Source organism: Typopeltis vanoorti, chromosome 5 (genome assembly GCF_054136105.1).
Source record: "Typopeltis vanoorti isolate ZY-2024b chromosome 5, IOZ_Tvanoo_1.0, whole genome shotgun sequence".
In the NCBI taxonomy this organism is placed as follows: domain Eukaryota; kingdom Metazoa; phylum Arthropoda; class Arachnida; order Uropygi; family Thelyphonidae; genus Typopeltis; species Typopeltis vanoorti.
The window spans coordinates 76,111,269-76,132,500 of NC_143553.1; the positions used below are offsets into that span (position 1 = coordinate 76,111,269).

At 33.9% G+C, this 21,232-nt stretch overlaps 1 protein-coding gene across 3 annotated transcripts in view; it reads right to left on the minus strand.

The window, feature by feature from the left end:
* Positions 1-21,232, minus strand: part of LOC150106550 (mannan-binding lectin serine protease 1-like) — a 202,399-nt gene that overhangs the window by 180,053 nt on the left and 1,114 nt on the right. Inside the window, exon 1 of one of the 3 annotated variants that reach the window (XM_090392523.1) lies at positions 13,913-14,171. The exons of 1 other annotated variant lie outside the window; for it this stretch is intronic. In XM_090392523.1, coding sequence (XP_090248649.1) covers positions 13,913-14,031 — 119 coding nt within the window. In that variant the 5' untranslated portion in view covers positions 14,032-14,171. Of the gene's footprint in view, positions 1-8,549; positions 8,613-13,912; positions 14,172-21,232 lie in introns of those variants that run through there. One more of the 3 variants, XM_090392525.1, reaches the window with a different exon arrangement.

The following is a 21,232-nucleotide window of genomic DNA, read 5'->3' on the forward strand; positions in this document are numbered from 1 at the left end:
TGTTGACTTACCTAGTTAGCTAATTCTTTGGACCTCTTTAAAAATAAAATTGATTATAGTAGTAAAACTATTTACTACTAGTAAATTTACTAGTCAAAATTCCTTGAATCACATTTTATAACAACTATCAAAATTCCGCACGTCAGACATCCTAAACTTCCATTGACAACTTCCCTGAAACAACACTGTAATGATCAATGAAATTATGGAAAAATTTGCGTATACCCTCATAGAGGCTAATGAACGAATCGCATGTATTTTTTTGTTTGTTTGTTATTCTTGTGGAAAGTATTGTAACTACTCGTACTCCAAATCTTTTACTAATTTTTGATGACAGCTAAAAAAATTAAAAGAAAAAGTAAAAGATTTTGACATAATTAAGGAGTTAGTAAAAGGAGATATGGTATACGTTGCATATTCTCTCTTCCCCGAAAATAAAATTTTTTAACGAAATAATCACATTCACGCAGAGCCGGTGCTAGGGTCTTTGTCGCCCGCATGCAATGTCTGTCTAAGCGCCCCTGTAACGATCCGGGCGTGTGCGGTTCTTTTACGATAATAAAAATTTTAATTATTTGAAATTTCTCAAATAAATTTTGACAGAACAGCCACACGTTAGTTCGCTAAAAGTAACGAACCGGGGGTGTTGACTAGGCAGGAAAATCGTTAAAAACCCGAATATTCAAAAAATTCTCAAAAGTTAAAGCAAATTTTGATAAAGCCACTTCACTTTAATCGTTGAATATAATGATACAGGGATTATAGCCTTCTCACTGACCCGAATCGCTAACAAAATTAAAATGAATTTTAATTAAAGTTAAAATTTATTTCCACTGAAGTTTAAAAAAATTCTTGTATTTTACAAGTTACTAAATTCTTAGTAACTTGTAAAATTTTTTTAATAATTTTTATAAGTGGAACTGTCTTTTAGGAAAATAAAAGAAACTCAAGATAGATGAGAAAATAAGAAAAGAATTCAGAAATAATTAGAACATTTAATATAAGTATTCAAAAAATAACATCTTTACAGAATAACAGAAAATAAATTAAATTACATAAATATACTTGAAATTTTTTTAAATTAAAATTTTAGGGTTTTTGATTTCATATTCATAAAATTAGAAATAATGGTCTTAACGTCTAATTCCGCACATATATCATTTTCAATAGCTATTAACGTCAAACTAACAAATCTTTTTTGTGACATACTTGTTCTTAAGTAGGTTTTAATCAATTTCAACTTGGAAAAGGAACGTTCACCGCTCGCTACACTAACAGGTAAGATTAATAATATTCTTAAAGCAATTGAAAAGTTAGGAAAAAATAAATTATTGGAACCAATAAAATTAAGAATATCGAAAAAGTTTTGAATATTTAAAATATCCTTCCGAAAAATATCCTGGAAAGCACATAACTCGTCATATAGTTCTATTGCATTTATTATTATTATTATTACCCAAGACCCCATGGAGTCAACGACTCATCTGGGAGGTCCTTTTATCATGCACACATCTCATCATACCGTGTCTTAAACACACTCAAACTCCTTGCAGACACCACACTCTCAGGCAAGGCATTCCAATCATTCACAACTCTGCACAAAAAAAACCTGCCTCTCACTCCCCTACTCACACCTTTATTGTCGCTTTCGTATTTACGTCTTTATTGTCGCCGTCCTTCAAGAGAATCTCTAAATCGTCACAATTTTTTCATAAATCTTCGTTATTAATTTGTAGTAATCTATACAAGAAATTGAAATTATCATATCTTTTAGTTGTTCAAAACGTTCTATTACCGAACACATTGCAATGTCTAGAAGTGTATAAAACACATTCACTCTAAATTTATCTCCTGGCGATTGTGGCGTTTCGTCATCATGCTCGTAGTCAAATTGTCTTCTTTCGTCGTCGGACTTCCGTAACAGTTTTAAATTCTTGTTATCCGTCCACCTCTTCACTCAGTTCTTTTGCGGTTTTAAAACTTCTTTAAATACTCTTGTAAGAATATTTTTAAGCTTTCGATAGATTCTAAAGCAAATGTAATGTTCATATTTTTATCATGAAGCATTTTACTCACAGGGCTTATTCTGTTAAGTTAATCTTGCACAGTTATAAGAGAGCAAATAAATTTGTAGTCCTTTATTTTAGCACATAATGTTTGTACTTTATGCTGAGTTTCTTTATTAAAATTTTCATTATTTAAAATTTCAAAAAGTCATCATCATCATCACCACCTTCCTGTACTTCCTTCAATTCTAACTGCTGATTTACAACTCAAATAAAGACTAAGTATTGCTGATATAATGTCCTCCCATTGACACCACATAACTGTAGCATATTTAATAGCTTCTCTCTTGGCACCTTGTCATATCCCTTTTCCAAATAGACAAAACTTAAATACCGATCTCTTTTATATTCCTATGATTTCTCCACTATTTGTCGTAAAGTGAAAATTTGATCCTGACAGCCTCTATTTCACCTGATTCCAGTTTGTTCTTCAATAAGCCTTTTTTCCACAATTCTTCTCAACCGTTTCTCAAGTATACTTGAGAAACGGTTGAGAAGAATATATCAATAGGGATATGCCTCTGTAATTCTCACATTCTGTTTTATTTCCCTTTTTATATATAGGTACTATGAGAGCTCTACTCCAATCATTGGGAATTCGTCTCTCTGTCGAAGCTTTCTGAACTATGCAGTGCAGCCATTGTAAGAATTTTATACCACCATACTTCAGCATTTCTGGTCGAATATCATCTACTCCTGCTGCCTTTCCACATTTCAAGCTTTTGATGGCTTTTTCTACTTCATGTATGGATATGTATTCCTGACTGCATGCCTGGTCAGTGTTTTTTATCACTGTACTGTCATCCTGCTTGTTTCATTTAGCAAATTTTCAAAGTAATTACTCCATAGTCCAAGGATATCTTTTTCTCTCGTTTTCATTTCACCTTTATCATCTCTGACTCCTTTTACAGCACTCTTTCCTCCAATCCTAAGCTTCTTCAGCAACCTCCAGAATATTTTTCCACCTTCTTGATATTTATTTTCTATGTTCTTGCCAAAGTCCTCCCATGATTTTGTTTACCTAGTTTTACACACTGTTTAGCTTTCTTACATTTCTCTCTATATTCTCTAAGAGCACAAGCTGACTTATTTGCCAGGAACTTTTGATATGCTTTCTTCTTTTCCTTCATTGCCTCTTTAACTTCCTGTGTCCACCATGCAGTTCTAATTTTTCTATCCTTGCAGACAACTTCACCACATGCCTCTCTAGCTGAATCAATCAGTTTTCTTCGAGGCTTGCCACTAAATCTCCATGATTTGGTTCCTGTTCTCAAACTCTTTAATTTTTCCTTCAATAATTTTTGTGTATGTTAGACTACAGTTCACATCTGAGAGCTGATCAACTTTTATTCGCTTTAAAACTTTCTTACACGTCATTCTTTTCATATTGAAATTGAATTTCAATATGAAATTCAATTTTATCCTGCTCAAGACTAAACAGTGATCACTTCCAATTTCAAATCCTCTGTGCACTCTGGTGTCTTGCTCCAGGGAGAAAACATCACTATCAACAATAACATAGTCAATGAGACTTTTCTTATTCCTTGCCTATTCTCTCAGGGTGAATTTGTGCACATTTTTATGTTGGAACATGGTGTTAGTAATAACCAGTTCATGTCCTGAGCAGAAATCCAACAGGTATTTGCCATTATTATTAACTTTGCTCTTTTCTCCAAAGTTTCCAAAAATATTTTTGTATGTCTGACAATCACTTCCTACTCTGCTATTTAGATCCCCAACAAGGATCAACTTTACCTTTTTCATTGTGTCAGTATCTTTCTCTAGAGCCTCAAAAAATTCCTCCACTTCTTCCTTAGTAGAACCTTCTGTTGGACCATAGGCACAAATAAGTCTCCTTGTCCAGTTCCCCATTGTCATATTTGCCCAAATTACTCTACTTGACACTGCCTGCCATTCAAGAAGATGAGCCTCGTATTTAGTCTTGAATACTATGGCTACTCCTGTTCCTTGATTGTCATTGCCTGAATATAACATCTTGTATTTATTGCTCAGAAAGATCTCATCAGTTTTTGTTTCAGTTACTCCTATTATGTTGATCTGGTACTTATCTAATTCCTCAGCTAGCTCCATTTCTTTGCCATTCAGGCTTCTTATGTTGATAGTACCGATCTTTAACTCTGGGGGATTTTGAGTTAGGGTGTGTTTTCAGATTTGTTCCAGTAGCTTTAACCGGTTCCCCTTTTAAACCTATAAAGTTTACCGTGATCTTGACAATTCCATTGTCACAGGAAACAAAGCGAATAATAATGGTCATTTGTTCTGTTTTACTTACATAAGGTGTGCAGTCTAAAATTATGAAATAATATTTAGATTTTCGAATTGATAATAAAATTGTATCCCTGATTGTGTTATTTCATTTTTTCATTTCATTTCATTTCAATATTTCATTTTGACTGTCTTTACTCAAATAGTGTGCCCTATTGTTTCGTTGTAGGATCCTTTCAACATGATTTTCCATAACGGAATCAAACTTCGCAAACAGTTCGACTAATTTAAAAAATTTGCCGTTATTCCTTTCATATAATTTATCAAATGATTCGCGAAAAGCTAAATTTTGGCTACCAAGGTATTTTATAATTTCAATCAAGCGTTCTAAAACACTCGTCCAATGTTTCTTTTCCATTGAGTCTAGCAATCAATAGTAGTTTTGTGTTTTAAATTTTTATCAACTTCCTTCCATTTTGAGAAATTTTTAATGTGAGTTAAACTAGTCTCATGTCTGTGCAAAGTTGTACTTACATTTTTCCAATCGTTATAACCTTCTACAAGACTACTTGATTCGGTAGGTGCGAAAGGTTTGCAACAAAAGCAAAAAAATATAATTTAAAGTTTCGGAATAAATGAGCCATGTTCTTGGCACAAGCTCATCGTTTTCCATTTTTCTTTTATAATACATGTCGCCAAATTTATGACCATATGTATCTCTGGGATATCTTATATTTTTCTTTTGAACAGGCCCCATTTCAATTAAACAACTCGTAATTTTTCATCAATATTTCCCCATTCACCTGGATCTTCTAAATTTACAGAGACTAACAATCTGTTAGTTTCGTGGTCAACTACAACTAAATCTTCTCCTAACTGTTTTTCACTTAAATGATGCGTCTTGTTATCTTGTTCAAAGATGCAATAGTACTTTCATGAAAACTGGAAGATGTGTACGGTTCTTCAACTCCGATTTCTGATGTATCCAGTTAGTTACAATCTGCATCAGAATATTTTAACAAATTTATTAAGAGCCCCAGTTTGTTTCTTAACATCTGCTTCTTTCACAGCATGACGCTTACGATTTTGTGCACCGGATAACTTTTTTTAATTTTTGATTCCATTTCTATTTTATACCCACAAGATATGAATCAGTGATAGCCTTGGGCCAGCTATCTCTCTGATTGGCTACCAGTGGAGATTGAACTGCCCACTCAGTCTCCAAAGTTAGATAGGGTAAACGGCCCCGCCTACTCCCTATACGGAAACAACATAGGCGTTAGCTGATTTTTTTTTGAAGATATTATTACACAACACGACACAGAGACGAAATAATAGTCCGCACACTGCGCTACTGTCTGTAGCCTACTGAGATGCATACCATATGACTGGTTAACTAGCAACAAATGGTTTGTACGAAAATTCGTTTCTGCACATAAAAACCGTTCACCATTTCACTTTAGATAGACTGCAGTAGACATAACATTCTGTAGGCAAGCATTTAGCCTGCTCTCGCTGCAAAATTTTAAACAGCCGGCTGATCAAAGAGGTGGCAATATACAATTTTTTTAAATTTTTATTCGGTGTATCCGGCCTTATTTATTTTAATATTGGTCATTCTAAGAATTTTTTTGTTTTCATGATAAAAAATTATGTTTCTTAAAAATGAACTTATGAACGGTTCCCCGGCGGCGGCGACCCCTTCGTAGCGATGCCCGCATGCATCGCATGTACTGCATGCCTGCTCCCGCCGGCCCTGCATTCACGGATACTTCTGTATACTAATTTTGAAATATATCAGTTTTGCCATATAACATTAAAATGAAATTGGAAGAATGATAGAAGGTTGCACTCTGCGATTGGAAAAGACAATTCGACTCTCGTCATGACGAAAGGAATCTTTATATTGGTTTTTTTTCAAATGAAGTTAGTTAGCAGTTCTCGTACGGAGGTAGCAGGGTATATTTTCGCCCAGAAACTCGGCCTTTTCATCCTGCATACAGCTAAGTCGGCCAAATAATACAATTTACTAACAGAAATATTATTCCTGGACGGTAGATGGCGATGGAAGTAGATTAATAGCGGCGTTAGTGTAGATGGATGATTGAGTAGTGTGGATGATGGATTCCATGGAATGAGTCCTTTGGGGGGTTTCACGTAATAATAATAAGCATGAATAATGTCACTTGTCAGGTATAGAAATGAAAAACATCTTGTTATGGAAATAATTATCTCATTCTTGGTATTTGCAATTTTCGTCAATGAAATTTATTAAACAAAAATCACAATTTTTTTGAAAGCAAATAAAATTTATTTAAAAATTTGCTCTTAACGTAAATTATTATTAATGAAATTGTACGCTGAAAAGTTATGCACGAGTTTTTATTTCTTACAACAAATGTTCAAAAAATTTACGGTTCTAATTAGCATCTACAAAGCGAGTATCCACAAGGTAAATATGTATGAAAGTCAAAGTTGCTGTGAACAGTGATATTTTGGACATTTTTGGTGATCGTAGTAACGGTTTTAATACTACTAATTTATTAATATTTGTTCGTGTGATTATTGCAGGCGCTGTGCTTAGTTGTGAGTGATTTCAAATAAATAATTTAGTGAATTTTCTTATTTGTTCTACTATCTGAATGTGTAGCGTTGCTATGCTTAACTATACCAACCTGGTGGATATATATTGACGTTGTCAAACATTTGATTATGGTGATTCGAGTTTTAGAATAATTGTAGTTTTAAGGAGATTGCTTTGCTATGAAGCTGTATTTAGTTTTAGGAATTGCCAATAGAAGTTTTGGAAATTTTGTTCTTATAACCAAGTCTGCATTTGGGGGATGTGGGTGGACAGGAAGTTGAAGCTTAGAGGACATATTACAAAAGTGACTAAAACAGCTCATAGAATTACCAAGTTATTGAGGAATACCCTAACATGTCGAGATAAGAATGTTATTATTCCTCTTTGCAATGCTTTGATAAGGCCTCATCTGGATTATTGGACACAAATTTGGTCACCTAGATTTCTTGCAGATGTGGATGAGGTGGAATGGACTCAGGGGCGAGTAACTAAGATAGGGGCCGGACTGTGTGGTGTGATGCTCCATAATAAGCGCCTCCGTAGCGCAATTGGAAGAACAACGGTACATTGCACCCTTCGATTGGAATAGGCCTAAGTTCGATTCTCGTCGCAACGGGAGGAATCTTTATCTGGACGATTTCAATCGAAGGTGAGTTAGCCGATCTCATACGGAGGTAGCAGGGTTTTTTCTCCCGGAAACTCGGGTTTTTCATCCCGCATACAGACAAATCGGCTCTTCAGAACACACGCAATTTACAGACAAAAATACTAGTTGTGGTAGTGGTGGAGGTGGGCGGTAGATGGCGTTGATGGAGATGATTCGTAGTAGAGGTTCGGTGTAGTGGTTGAGACAGTTGTAGGTGTCCTCCCGCGATGAGTCTTCGGATTCCTTGGAGGTGTCACGAATAATAATAATAATAATAATAATAATAATAATAATAATAATAATATCAGGAGAGATTGAAGATTTGTGGGTTACAGAAGCTGGCTGATAGGCAGATAGAGGGGGGGGGGAACATGATAGAGACATATAAGTAGTATATAAGTAGTTGCTTTTTTTGGGGGGGGGTTTACAGGATTGATGTGGATGAAATATTTCAATACATGAATAATGTGAGGAAAATTAGAGGTCATCATGTAAATTGAGTAAGAGTCCGGTTAACAAGGAAGTGAGTCCTAAATTTTTTTTGCTCGGAAAGTGGTGAATGAGTAGAATAAATTGCCAGAGTCAGCTGTGTGTGCTTTGTCACTGAGTGAGTTCATGCAACATATGACAGACAATTGTGCAGGTACAGACAATTATTAATTTATGTTTTTTTTTTAATAGACTCCCACGATAAATCCAAGGACTCGATGGAGGTGCCTGTATATACTGTACTGTATAACAATAACAATAATGTATTCTATGTTTTTTTAAATAATAAGTGGCATGTACCAAGATCGCCACAAATTATTTTTTCAAAAACTTTAGAATTAAAATCCTTAAGTGAAATAAAACCAGAACGGAGCTATAAATAATTTTCGGAGTTTGCTGCTTTCAAATGTAACCCGGTACACACTTTGGACAAATAAGAGCTCTAAAAATTCATTGTTGATGGATTCCAATTTGTACTTATTATTATTAGTGGTCAAAGTTAAAATATGCGATTTTGATAAACGACCTAATAAATTACCTTTCTGAACTCTCACCACAGATTTCAGTACAGTTCTCAATTCGAGTGACCGGGTGATTTTATGAATATGACTAGTCCATCCCTGAATATAGCATTTTACTACAAAAAAAACAGAAAAATTTCATTAAGCTTATATGCGTCATGTACAAGACATGAGTAGGGTTATGTACATGTTTTCTAATATATATATGAGATAATTAGGCTCTGTAATTCATCTTTTTTTTTTACTCATTATCTACTTCATTTTTTCCCCCTGTTATTAAGGGCAAATGGTCCTAAACCAAGATGAACTTTTGAATTCGAAAATAATGTTGAAAAATTATGTATTTTATGACAGTTCCATCTGTCGAAAGTTTTAAGCCTATATCACATCAGCCCCACTCGTGGACTCTGTAAACCCTACTTCATTAAGCAGTCTGGAGTACCATTGCGGTCTATGAAAATCATGTATTATTTACAAGACATTGATAAACATCAATGTGACAATTGAATTCGAACCCACGAAGTGTAAGTAGGAAAGCAGAGCAGCTCTTCACTCAGAGATAACTAGGCTAGCAATAGTTACATAGTAACATATATTTCATTCCCAAGAAAATGAAATAGGCTTCAACAACTCTCAGGGAAATCCAGCAGAAAGCAATAGGTTGCGATATATGCTATGACTCATACTTTCCTTCCATGCATTTCTTCCTTGTTCTACTGCAGTATCTCCCACTATCGATTTGCAACTTCTGTTATTCTATTGTTAGAAGTGTGCCCAACGTAACTAATTCACTAGTTATGTGTGTTCGCTGGCTGGTTTGTCTGGTCTGTGGGAAGGTAAACTCACTTCCGTAGGATACCGGCTAATTCAGCTTCAGATGAAAAATTTGTACTAAAGGATTCAAATCACGGTGTTTCCAACAGAAGTGTAAATGTAGCGTCGTAATTTGCAACAGTGCCGCAAAGTTGCTTCGATTATGAGACATGGGTAATCAGTTGCGCACTCAGGATTTAATCTTTTTGGGGGAAGGGGCTAGTTGAGTAGACGATTTGAGAATACACACTACGCATCGCATACGACCTATGACTGAGCATCTGCAATGATCGCCAATACATAATACCCGTGATCTCCTCCGGCCCGACTCTGGCAAACGAAGTAGCGCTCAGTTCGCCCGAGCACTACTTCATTCACCTTGTGTTCGCAGCGGCCGTGATTCCCCCGAAAGCTATAGGGTATTCCTACCTTATGTGACCGCTAATTCATAAGTAGTATAGAAATAGAAGACACAATACAGCATAAATAAGAAAATGAATTTTAATTAGGAAAATATTTTTGAAAAATTTTCTAGTGTTTTTTCCTTTTTCTTTGGGGCCGCCAGGGTTCCTTGGCCTCCCTCTGGGTGCGCCACTGTTGGTAATAAAATTTGCATTTTTGATAATCCCGAAAATTTTCGACCAATATGTATAACTGGAATATCTCGATTTTTAATGGAAGTAAATAATTACAGTAATTAACCTACGAGTTTTGCACTAAATCTTGTAGCTTCTTTTGGATAAATACTTAAAAAAATAAATGCAAAGTTGTAACCATAAACTAAAACATATCTTAAGCAAAACTATGAAGGAACCGTTTCAACATAAAAGATCGAAACAAGCAGAACGTGGGAGATCATATGAGTCAGCTTGTTGTTCAGCATTGTTTGCAGATAGTTGGTGAAAAGTTGAAATATGATATACAAAAAAGGATTCCAATAAGCGATTTCCAAATGTCACACAGGATCTATATTTGGTTCCTATTAAGTCCGCCGTGTGAAAAGATGATTGTACGATTCTTTTATCTTGCGAGTGATGAGGTTGTCTTCTATGTAAGACATAGAGCTCATTGCCACTCGGTGTCATGATATGTGTGTGTATGTGGAAAAAATGATAAGCTAATCCCGAGATGTCTTCTCTGTTGTTCGAATGTCTCCATTGTGTTCTTATTGTCTTGTTTCCAAACTTCACCAAGTCTGGTCTATATGTAAAAGACGACAAGAGCGTGTAATTCTGTATATCCCAGGATGTTTGTAAGAGTTATGGTCTTTAGGAGAGCAGAGCAAACTCCGTATAGTCAGAATATATTTATAAGCCACCCCAATATCGTAAGCTTTAAGGTGACTAGAGCACTTGATAGAAAGTCAATTCTGTTTTTTTTTTCTTCTCTCTCAAAGGGTTCCCTACAGTTGCTCGTACATATTCTGTTGTTCGTTTCTGACAAATTTAACAGGGCATTAATGGGCTTGTGTTTCAGTTAAGTGCAACACCAAATCTTAGAAGGGTTTATTAGACTTGTATATATTACTTTAATTGTGATTTATTGGCCGAGTGGTTCACGTACCCGTTTTTGAACCGAAACAGGCTTTGAGTTCGAATCCCACTGTGGATGTAGATGTCTGTGAAAGTCTCTAGGTGGAAGATGAAATTCATTATCCTGTATGAGACCACCATCCCACTTACCCAAGGCTTGAAGTTGCTTGAAAAATTTCCATGTTTGCTCTATAGAATAGGTTTACCGGATTATGTAAAATATACAAATAAAATAAAAATAATCACGGACTCTTCGAACGGTTCCCGAGTTACTCGATCTCAAGAATGGAAAAACGGATTTTTTCTCCCGATAACTCGGATTTTCGTTCTGTAAACTCGAGAAAATCGACCGTAGAATTATCAAAGAAAGGACCACAGTGCTTTGTCTGACTTCAGACAAATAATATACTGTGTTCAATTTCTTTAATATATTATCTGTTTCATTAAGAAATTATACGAAATATTTTCTTGTGTGAACAGTATCCGTAGACTTCGTAAGAGAGGAAGAGAGAGTGGTCTCTCTAACTTGGACACTAAGCGTTTCTGGACTAAAAATCGTGGTAATTGTCATGGTCATTATAACTCGTTGAGTCAGTTATTAACTATGCAGTCAGAGTTATGCCTGATTAGCAGAGCAGAATTATTCCTATGGATTCCAAAAACAGTAACCAAAAATTTGTTTCTTTAAAAGTTTGTAAATTTTCTATTGAAAATACAAATTGAGTACAGACAAATTGTGTGGATTTCAAAATACAGAAATTCAATAAAATCCATCCAGCAAGAGCCGAGTAATAACTTGAGATTTTAAAAATACTAAACTAATAGGTGAAATAAGCATTTTGTAAAATACATTAATAAAGAGAATCTTTTTTTTTTTTAAAAAAAAACTCTAATTAGTAACCCTTCGAACGGTTCCGGAATTACTCAATCTCAAGAATTGGGAAAGCGGGTTTTTTCTCAAAATCACTCAGGTTTTTCGTTCTGTAAACTAGAGAAAATCGATCGTAGAATTATCAAAGAAAGAGCCATAGTGCTTCATCCGACAGGTAGAACCCACGCTATTTCAGACAAATAATATAGTGTGTTAGGGACCACAAAATGGCAATACTTTGATGCTGTTTAAAAGTGGTGATAGTCTTGGGTCCACTACCTCGGATTGCCTAACCATGAAATTTGAGTGTCTCTCAGATTCCAACAGCTACTCTCCCTATGGGAATAAAATGCTTTGGCGGATTTATTTTTATTATTTTATGGAACCTTTTTTTTCTCATTCCTCCGAACATACATGTATCCTGGTTTCATGTGTGTGTGATGAAATCTTAGGTGATGAGTTTCAATTGTGCTCTCATACTATCAGTCGCTTACTGAATTAGGCTTACTGGACTTGCCTATAGTTCGTGGTCTGAGCAATTAAGGTATAGGCTTTTTATGTCCTGTTCCTGCTCTGCAGATGAAGTTGATCTTTCCACCTTAATCTTGGATGTCTCTTCTTCCTGTAGGTTTATATTTACATGATAATTTGGGAATCATATTGTTATTCATCCTTTCTATGTAGTGTAGCCAATTTTGTTGATATTCTTCTATTTCTTGTATGATGTTTTTTGCATCTAATCGTTCTCTTATTTCTTTTATTGTGTGTTTTTCTTTTTATCTAACCTAGTGAGTAATAGGTTAGATAATCCAGGAGAGGGCTTAGAAACTTCATCTGTGCTGCTTCCAGTCTTTGTTTCTTTATTTTAGAATCCAAGTTTCACTTCCAAGTTTGTGAGATGGTTTAGAGATCATAATCTTATTATGTAATATTAACTGAGTTTCTTTAGTCATTTGTTTTCCAAAATTTCTTTTAATTATGCCATTCATTCTATCGTAAATTTGTAGTCTTGCTTCCAATTGTGAATCAGTATTGTATTGTGAGATTATATTTCCCAAGTATTTGAATTCTGTAACCTGTTCTATTATTTTATTGTTAAGCATAATTTTGACTTTTTGAATGGTGTTTCTACACATTGCCATAGCTTTTGTTTTTGTTTCCGAGATTTTCATTTAAACTTTTTTTGCTATTTCATTTAGATGGTTAGTTGCAATTTGGAGTTTATCTTCTCAATTTGAAATTAGTACTTAATTTTGCTTTGTACAGATTTTTTGCAAGAAACAAATGGGATAATAAAAGAATTACCGACAGACTCTGCAACATTGAATTTTATATACGTATAAGATACTCATATCACAAATGAATGAATTAATAAATTCAATTAAATGAATAAATATTTTATTTATTCATTTGTGCATGTTTTTTCATCTCTTGGTGAGTCTGACGAAACCAGTTATAGAGAACAAAGGATTTACTATTAAAAAATTTAATTGTAAAAAACTTAAATTTTTATTTAAAAAACTTGGTCTAGAAAATACGTAATTTTTATTAAAATTTAAATTTTATTAAAATGTATTCAAAAAAACTTGGTCTTTAAAAAAAGAGGCAAGATCAAGGTATGCGAAGCCTTTCACTAATAAGTCGTGATTAGTATGTAGCTAGTTTGCTACACAAATTAGAATAAACAGTCTATTACTCTTTCCTTGTACAGTTATGTAATGTTAAATTAAAATAAATACATATTTAAGGGATTTTTAATTAATTAGAGCGAGACTTTCAAAATTCATCTCTAATTTTTTTAAAGTAAATAATATACCAACACCATAAAAATTATTTTAAATAAAATACTTTTTATTTAGTTTCTAAACTTCGCATATTATGAAAAATTTCTTAGGTTCCCTCTCCCTGTCTGTTCCAAACCCATTATGACATTTTTGTTTGTTACCTCACAACAGATATTTTGCGATCTTCCTTGCCTAAAGGCTAAACCACTGATATTGAGAACAGTATTGAATAGTACTTGATTACAATCAGAAAAGTGATTATAATATTAATGTTGATTCGTTTATTTTATGGGTTAATTTTGTATCTTTTCTACAGATTTTACAAGTGAAAGTGAAACGCTAAATAGAAAATACCTGCACGTGGATGAAGGTTAACTTACTTTGACCTTCCGATGGCTGAATGCCATGTGATGAAAGCGACCCCTGTCACAAGAAGCAACCAAATAACTGCTAATGCTGCTAGAGGTTTACGAAAATTGCTAGTGGTAGCAACTTCCATTACGGATGAAATAATTCTATCGGTGGACACTACTTAGATATAGCCACGGAAGATTTCACTCGTAAAAATAAAGAATAAACCGAGTTTTACACTTCTAGGAGGGCAGTCACAGTTAATGCTACACTCAATAACGCAGCGACCTTTCACTGATGGCGAAACAATGCCTAAAGGTGTGCACAACCTGCCTGTCAAGCTTCGGTAGTCAGTGCTACGCCAATGAATTGGTATATGCTGACGCAGTTCCTGTGATGCAGCAAAATAAATTATTCCACTTTATGGAAAATGTTCGTAGAGGCTACTATGTTTTTCCTATTAGGAAACAGAATTCCTAGAAGTGACTACAGTAAAGTTACAACTGAATTCCTCTCTCTCTCTTTCCCCTCAGATCATGATTAAAAATCCAGCTGCGTAATAAATACGCGAATCGTTTCAAAGATACGAAGTTTCCTAATTGCTAATGAGCAATGACTGACTCATTAAAATGGGAAATATTTTCAAGCATTTAGTGAAAACATTTTATGTTTGTCTCCAGGATTCCTATTCATTTAATAAGCAACTTTGTTTTGAGCTTTGGAGAAATTACTTCTCGGTGTTACACAGGAGGGGGGGGGATAAATTCCATTCTCGGGACTGATTTCAGATTCTCCAAAAGAAATTGAAAGATCTGAAGCACATTTATTATTATTATTATTATTAAAAAGTACATTTGATCTCAGTTTTTCGCTAATTCTTATATGATTAAAATTATACACAAAGTATATATATATATATATATATATATATATATATATATATATATATATATATATATATATATATATATATATATATACACACACACACACACACACACAGGTGTATAAGAATTAGGCTTTTAATTAAGTTCACATTGCATACTCTCAGCAAGTTTGAGGATGCAAATTGAATTATAGTGGAATATTCTAAGCACAGTTTAATGTAAAATATTGTTTCATTTCAGAGTGTAAATGAAACACTAATATCACTTCAGTAGGAATAAATTCAGAAGCATATTCTCATGGGAGGGTGTTGTATAGGAAACGTTTGAGCCCTGTGGATTCAAACCCCCCCTCCCAAAGACATACTGTTTATTCAAAATCATATATAAGGCTAAATTGAACAATAATTGCTTGTACTTGTTCTTAATACAGCTTAATTATTCCGAATCTCAGCTTGCATTGCTTTAGTGAAGTTGTTTGTTTCTGACATATTAGTGAACAACAACAACAACCACCACCACAACAACAACAACAACAAAAAGCCTCTATTTTACCAATACTACCAAATTTCAGAAAATTGAGATAATTCGTGGCAAGAAATTCTTCTAGTTTTCATCATATTTTATCCCAGCTTAAACAAACAAGAAACGTTGGCACGTGAAATTACTAACGCTTACCTTATTTGTATATTTGAGATTGTATGCAGTTGACTTTTTTTCTGGTGTTATAATTACTGCAACAATTATAACACCACAACATAACAATTTCATGGTTATGTTTCCTAACCATGAAATTGATTCACGTGAAAACTATTATTTGTTTACGGTGGAGTAAAATATAGATAAAAACACAAATTTAATTTCTTCTTGGGTATAAACATACTAGTCAACCTGAGAGAGAAAAAAAAAAAGAAAGAAAAAAAAAAAGAAAGAAAAAAAAAACTTTATACAATTTTTTCATAAATTCCAGTTCAAAGCGCAAATGAATATACTCTAATTTATGAAGCAATGACAGACGAGAACGAAAATGATGCAAGACGATTTTGAAAGGGGGGGGGAATGAAATAAAAGAGAAAAGCATTTTCACATAGTAATTCAATTGATTTATTATTATTTGCAGCCTATAATTTTTTAGATTGCAAATAACATTCGTTTTGCCTAATTTTATTGATAAAAATAATCAAACTATGTGACATCAGTCGATTAATCGAATCACGTGAAAACTTTTATTGTTTGTTTACGGTAGGGTAAAATATAGATGAAAACACAAATTAATTTATTCTCGATTATAAACATACTAGAAAAATTCGAAAACGTTCGAAAAATTTCAGTAATATCAAGTGCTAAAACAGTCCTTAAAATTCCTTCAACTAGACCGATGGTTAAGTGTTTACAACTTTTACAATATGTGCATATATGGTAAATGCTTATGGACATTCCTTACTACTTCTACGGATATCAAAATTTTTCCATGGAATTACAAACAGATTGAACTCACTTATTTATTTTTAATACGAAATCTTACATTTGCTATTTGGAACCTGTTCCTGATAGGTTACAAACAAGTAAAATAAACCAGTTGTTTATTTTATTCATGGAATTGTTTAAAACAGAATTCAATTCGCTATGCATTGATATTCCCAGTAAAAATGAAAACTATTTATTTCACTTTTTTCATTATTTTTTTTTATTGTTATTAGTTTAAGGCGTCTCGCATACCCTGGTTTGATTTCACTTCAACGGCCTATCAGAAACCCCTTCTGATACTATGCCCCCGCTCCTTTCTTTTGCGAGGTATATTCGCTGTGCTGAATGTCTTACATCATTTTAAGGCACGTTGTTCTGTTGAATTTTTGTTACTAATAGATAAGCATTTTATTGATTGGTTATTAGTGCTGTTATCTAACTTTGATTTGATAACAGTACTGTCTCAATGGTAATCATTTTCCAATATTTAATATTCTTATGATTAAAAGAAAACAATTACAATTTACATCCCACAATAATACCAATTTTTGGTAATGATTTTTATTTGGAACTCGGCAATTTCATCTGCGAATGGAATGGAGTTGGGGGATTGGTCGAAAGAGCAAACTGCTTATTTTTATGTTACTTCATATCTATATTTAAACAAAGTGGTGACATTAAACTTAGCAATTACAATTATAATGGTAATTGCTAAGTTTAGCAATTACAAATGGGGGGGGGTTTGTAACCCACAGTTCTACTGTTAGCAAGGTAGGTGTTGTTTAATCTATTGAATCACCATACTGGAAAAAAAAATCGCCAAGGGGATAAAGAAAAAAAGGTATCCTTCCTTTATTTATTATTATTTAATAAATAATTTAAATTTTTACATTTAAAAAAATTAAATAAATATTATTATTATAAGTCGACCGGTTGTTTATAACTCCGTCGTATGTTGCAGTTAGCATTATAGTCCTTCTAATGGTTTATTGATAAGTGCTATTTGAATGTTCGAATTATTTATTTCGACAGTAGTTTTGTTTCGTTATTAAAAAGGAAGGTTTTTTGTTACTACGATAATTTTAAATTCTTTCCTCTGTCTGTAACAACACATAGTACTACTCCGGACTAATCTGTTCTTACCGAAGAAATTACAGTTAATGTTGCGATTATAAACCTACTGATTTCCTATTCTTGTTATGAGATTCAGTATTTTCGCAATATCCATGCTTTCGGTCAAAGTAAAGCAAAATGTAAAGAAAATCCAAAAGATGGTCGGTTGTACACTGTTCAGTAATGTTCATCGGAATCATGAGTGACCTAGTTTGTTCCTTGTTGGTAATAAAGGGAAGAGAGATAGTTTGAAAAATTATTCAGAACTACATATCTTCATATGATATGTTTTATTTGTTTAACAAGACAGGTGTAACGCTTTCCATGCAAGAACAATAGTGTCTGACTTCTTACTCGCGCGCGGTGTGTGTGTGCTAGACACAGGCCAGCACTAACACGAGGACGTAAACAAATTCACGGCCATGTTATACGGGAGTTCAAGGAGAAACGTGTAAATAGCTCGAGTTTTTGTTCAAGGATTATTATTATGATTGGAGAATAATTCATAATATTATTGGGAACTCCATAATTATTGACAGTCAGCCGACTGTCGTAGTTGGAACATACTGTGTGTATGTACGGCAAAACTGTTATACTAAAGGAGTGTTAAACTGTGAAATGGTCATTATAATGTGCATCTAATGCCCATGCTTCAGAGAGCACACACAAAGAAGAGAGAGATGACTGTGAGCTAATGTTTGTACGCGTGAGAAAGGACGTGATTAACTTTATTTTATCTTCCTCTACAATGATTATGATAAAATAAATGCAGCCGTAAATATGAAAATGCTGTGTTTAAAGTCACTATGGAGAGAAGCGGAGTTACGAAGATGATATACAGTATTATGGAATGTAGGTTATGTGGATTGCAGATAGTGGCTAACAAGGGTGGAGGGCGATATTATAGCAACATGTTGTGGGTTACTGGTTAATGGAATTTTTCGTGTATATCGAAGATGGGGGAAAAGAAAAGGGGGCATCCGTGGAAGTCGAGTTTCTGTGCGTTTCGGACAGAGGTCACAGTTAGATTTTTTTCTCGCAGAGCAATGAGTGGAACAGTTTGCTTGTTGAAGTGATGAGTGCATCTAATGTGAATGAGTTTGACCGACGATATGGCATCTGATGTGAATGATGTACGGCGTCCCTTCAATGAGTCCTTGACTCCCAGGAAGACTACATATATATATATATATATATTTTTTTTTTACTTCGTTCGCATATTTTCTAGGGAGTGAATTTGTGCAATTGAAGATATAAACCATCATCTTTGAAATAATCCTTCAAAGCAGTTAAGCGTGCTTTTGTACTGGAAAGGTAATTCTTTCCTGAAGTCACGCATAGACTCTCCTTAAGATGTCATGATATCACATTCATAAAATAGTTTATTTGTTTTTTTTTTAGTTTGTCCTAACTTCAGTTTATCTACTTGGCTTATCTACTTTATTATCTACTTTATTCTTGGTTTAAAAAACAGTTTTTTTTGTGTGTGAAATATACAATTAGTTAAATCATATTTAAATTGTTAAAACAGTAGAAAGAAGTTCAAAATTCTACTTATTTTTGTTGGCTTTCCTCTGACGTCATGTTGTAAAAACAGGTTTCTGAGGAACGCAACTTCTGAAATGTTGCATCACTATAATGTAAGTAAATTTGAAGGATACTGGATATTTGGAGTTTTTTTCCTTTCTTTTTCTTTATTTTTTATTTCACTCTTTCTTTGTAATAACTGAGCGCACTCGCATCCTCCTATCTGTGATGTGAGAACTTTAAAAGTTCTTTTACAGCGGAAAGTAAGTTGGTCTCATCTGACGGTGGTTGGTTTTTCACCAAAAACCCAGAATCTTCATCCCGTTAACAAGGCAAACCTGAGAAAGGAACGCACGCGATTAGCAGGTAAGAAGGATTACATATTAAAAATTGGGCCAGCATAACTCAGCTGAATGAGCTCTTCGCTTATTATGAACAAAATTCACATCATACTGACTAATGGAGACGACCTGACTCAAGTTGTCACTACCATAGATCACACCAAAGCCTAACAATAATAATTTGCAAAATATCTTTAGTACCAAATGTTTACATTTCTGCTTTAACTTCGCAATAGTTATTGATTTCAAACAAGTCTCTGACTGATATAATGTAAATAATACTTATAGGTCATTGTAACTTCAAAATAACGTTTTCATCCATAGTACTAAGCCGCCCGATTCTAGTCGTCACCAGAAGAACTTTTTTATAGCCCCTCTTTGATCGAGTTAGTCGATCTTTCGCACACAGGTAAGTAGTTTTTTTTTCTCTCTTGGAAACTCGACTTTTTAATCCTGCAAGAAAATCGACCATAGTATCGACACTATTTCAGACAATAACGTGTTTCGTTGGGATTAAGGACCACGAAATGGCGATAGCTGTCTTCTGTACTCTCTTTACCGGATGCCATTTAAACATCGTTGATAGTTTGGGCCAGCTATTTCTGATTGGCCAAGGGTGGCGAATGACTGCTTCTGAGCCTTAAAAAAAAAAAAAAAAGGTAGATATGACTGAAACTATTTCGTTTATTTCCTTTGAGGAATAAAAGGCGTTAGTGGCTTTTTATAATAATAACCTATGTTAGCAATCAGCTGTACTGCACAAAGAATTTTTGTTTTCATTATAAAAAGGTAACAAACCCCCTCTTCCAAGGAAATACTTCATAAGATACATATGAGAAATACGATCTTACTTTCTTCAAGTCCTGGATTTTAAATAGAGCAATACCAAAAGTACCAAACTAACTTGCGCCATAGCACAAGGAGCTTGTGCTAACAAATATGTTATTTGTTTATCATACTTAGTAGAAAGGAGTGCGGGCATGTGCTTGCGTTGTGTATTTACTAATGCAAAAATGCAAAAATAAATATTTATGTTTCCAAAGTAAACATAAATAGAGGAATGTTTTCAGTAGTAATTGATATACATCACTCCAGAGTAACCCATTAAATGGTGATTTGCGACGAGCTCCGCATAATTTTATGTAGCACAAATATTGATTTACTTATGTAAGAAGACCTAGGCACAATAGCCAGGGTAACCTAACATGTGCCCTTTGTTAGAAAACCTCGGTTCGAATTTTCTCCAGGACATGGAGAACCATTATGAGTTTTTCGGGCAAAGGCGGACTGGTTTTTATACTCGCAAAACAAAATAAATGCACTGAATGATATTAAATATTAAAGGATATTATTATTATTATTATCATCATCATCGTCCGGTACCTAAATAGTCTCATTCCGCACTTCACCCTTAGAAGGAAGTCATATATTAAATATAGCTGCTTGGAGTTATATTCAATGACACATTTCCTTTTGTAACAGCTTTTATATTGCATTATTTTATTGTGCCTATACTAGCCGTGGGGCGACTAAAATATTTCGCCAGCCTTCCCATTTTAAAAGACCATTCTTAATATAAGTTGGACGTGACGTAAAGGTGTGGAAGTATGAGCGTGTATCTTAACTGCGACACTTGCTGAAATAGTCCATAGTCTATTTGAGTATTTTAAGCAAAATGTTCCTGTTGCCTCCGGGAATGTTCATTATAGTTCACGAACAAGTTTTAGAACCAATGGAATACTCTTGCTAGCGTTTCCCTTAGGCCACATCAAAAATTTGGTTATGACGTGTTATTATCAATGCAATTGAACATTTTAAATTCAATAATCAATTGATTGATATGAAAAGACAAAGGTTTTTTATTTGATTTTTATGACAAAAAAAATAATGATAAATAAGACCTATCTTTGAAAGTGGAGACGAAAATCTGGTTTGTGTTTGATCATCGTCTGAGTCGGTATAAAAAAATTTAATAAATTATAAAAGGCCGTAAAGAGAAGGAAAGGGGGGGGGGAAA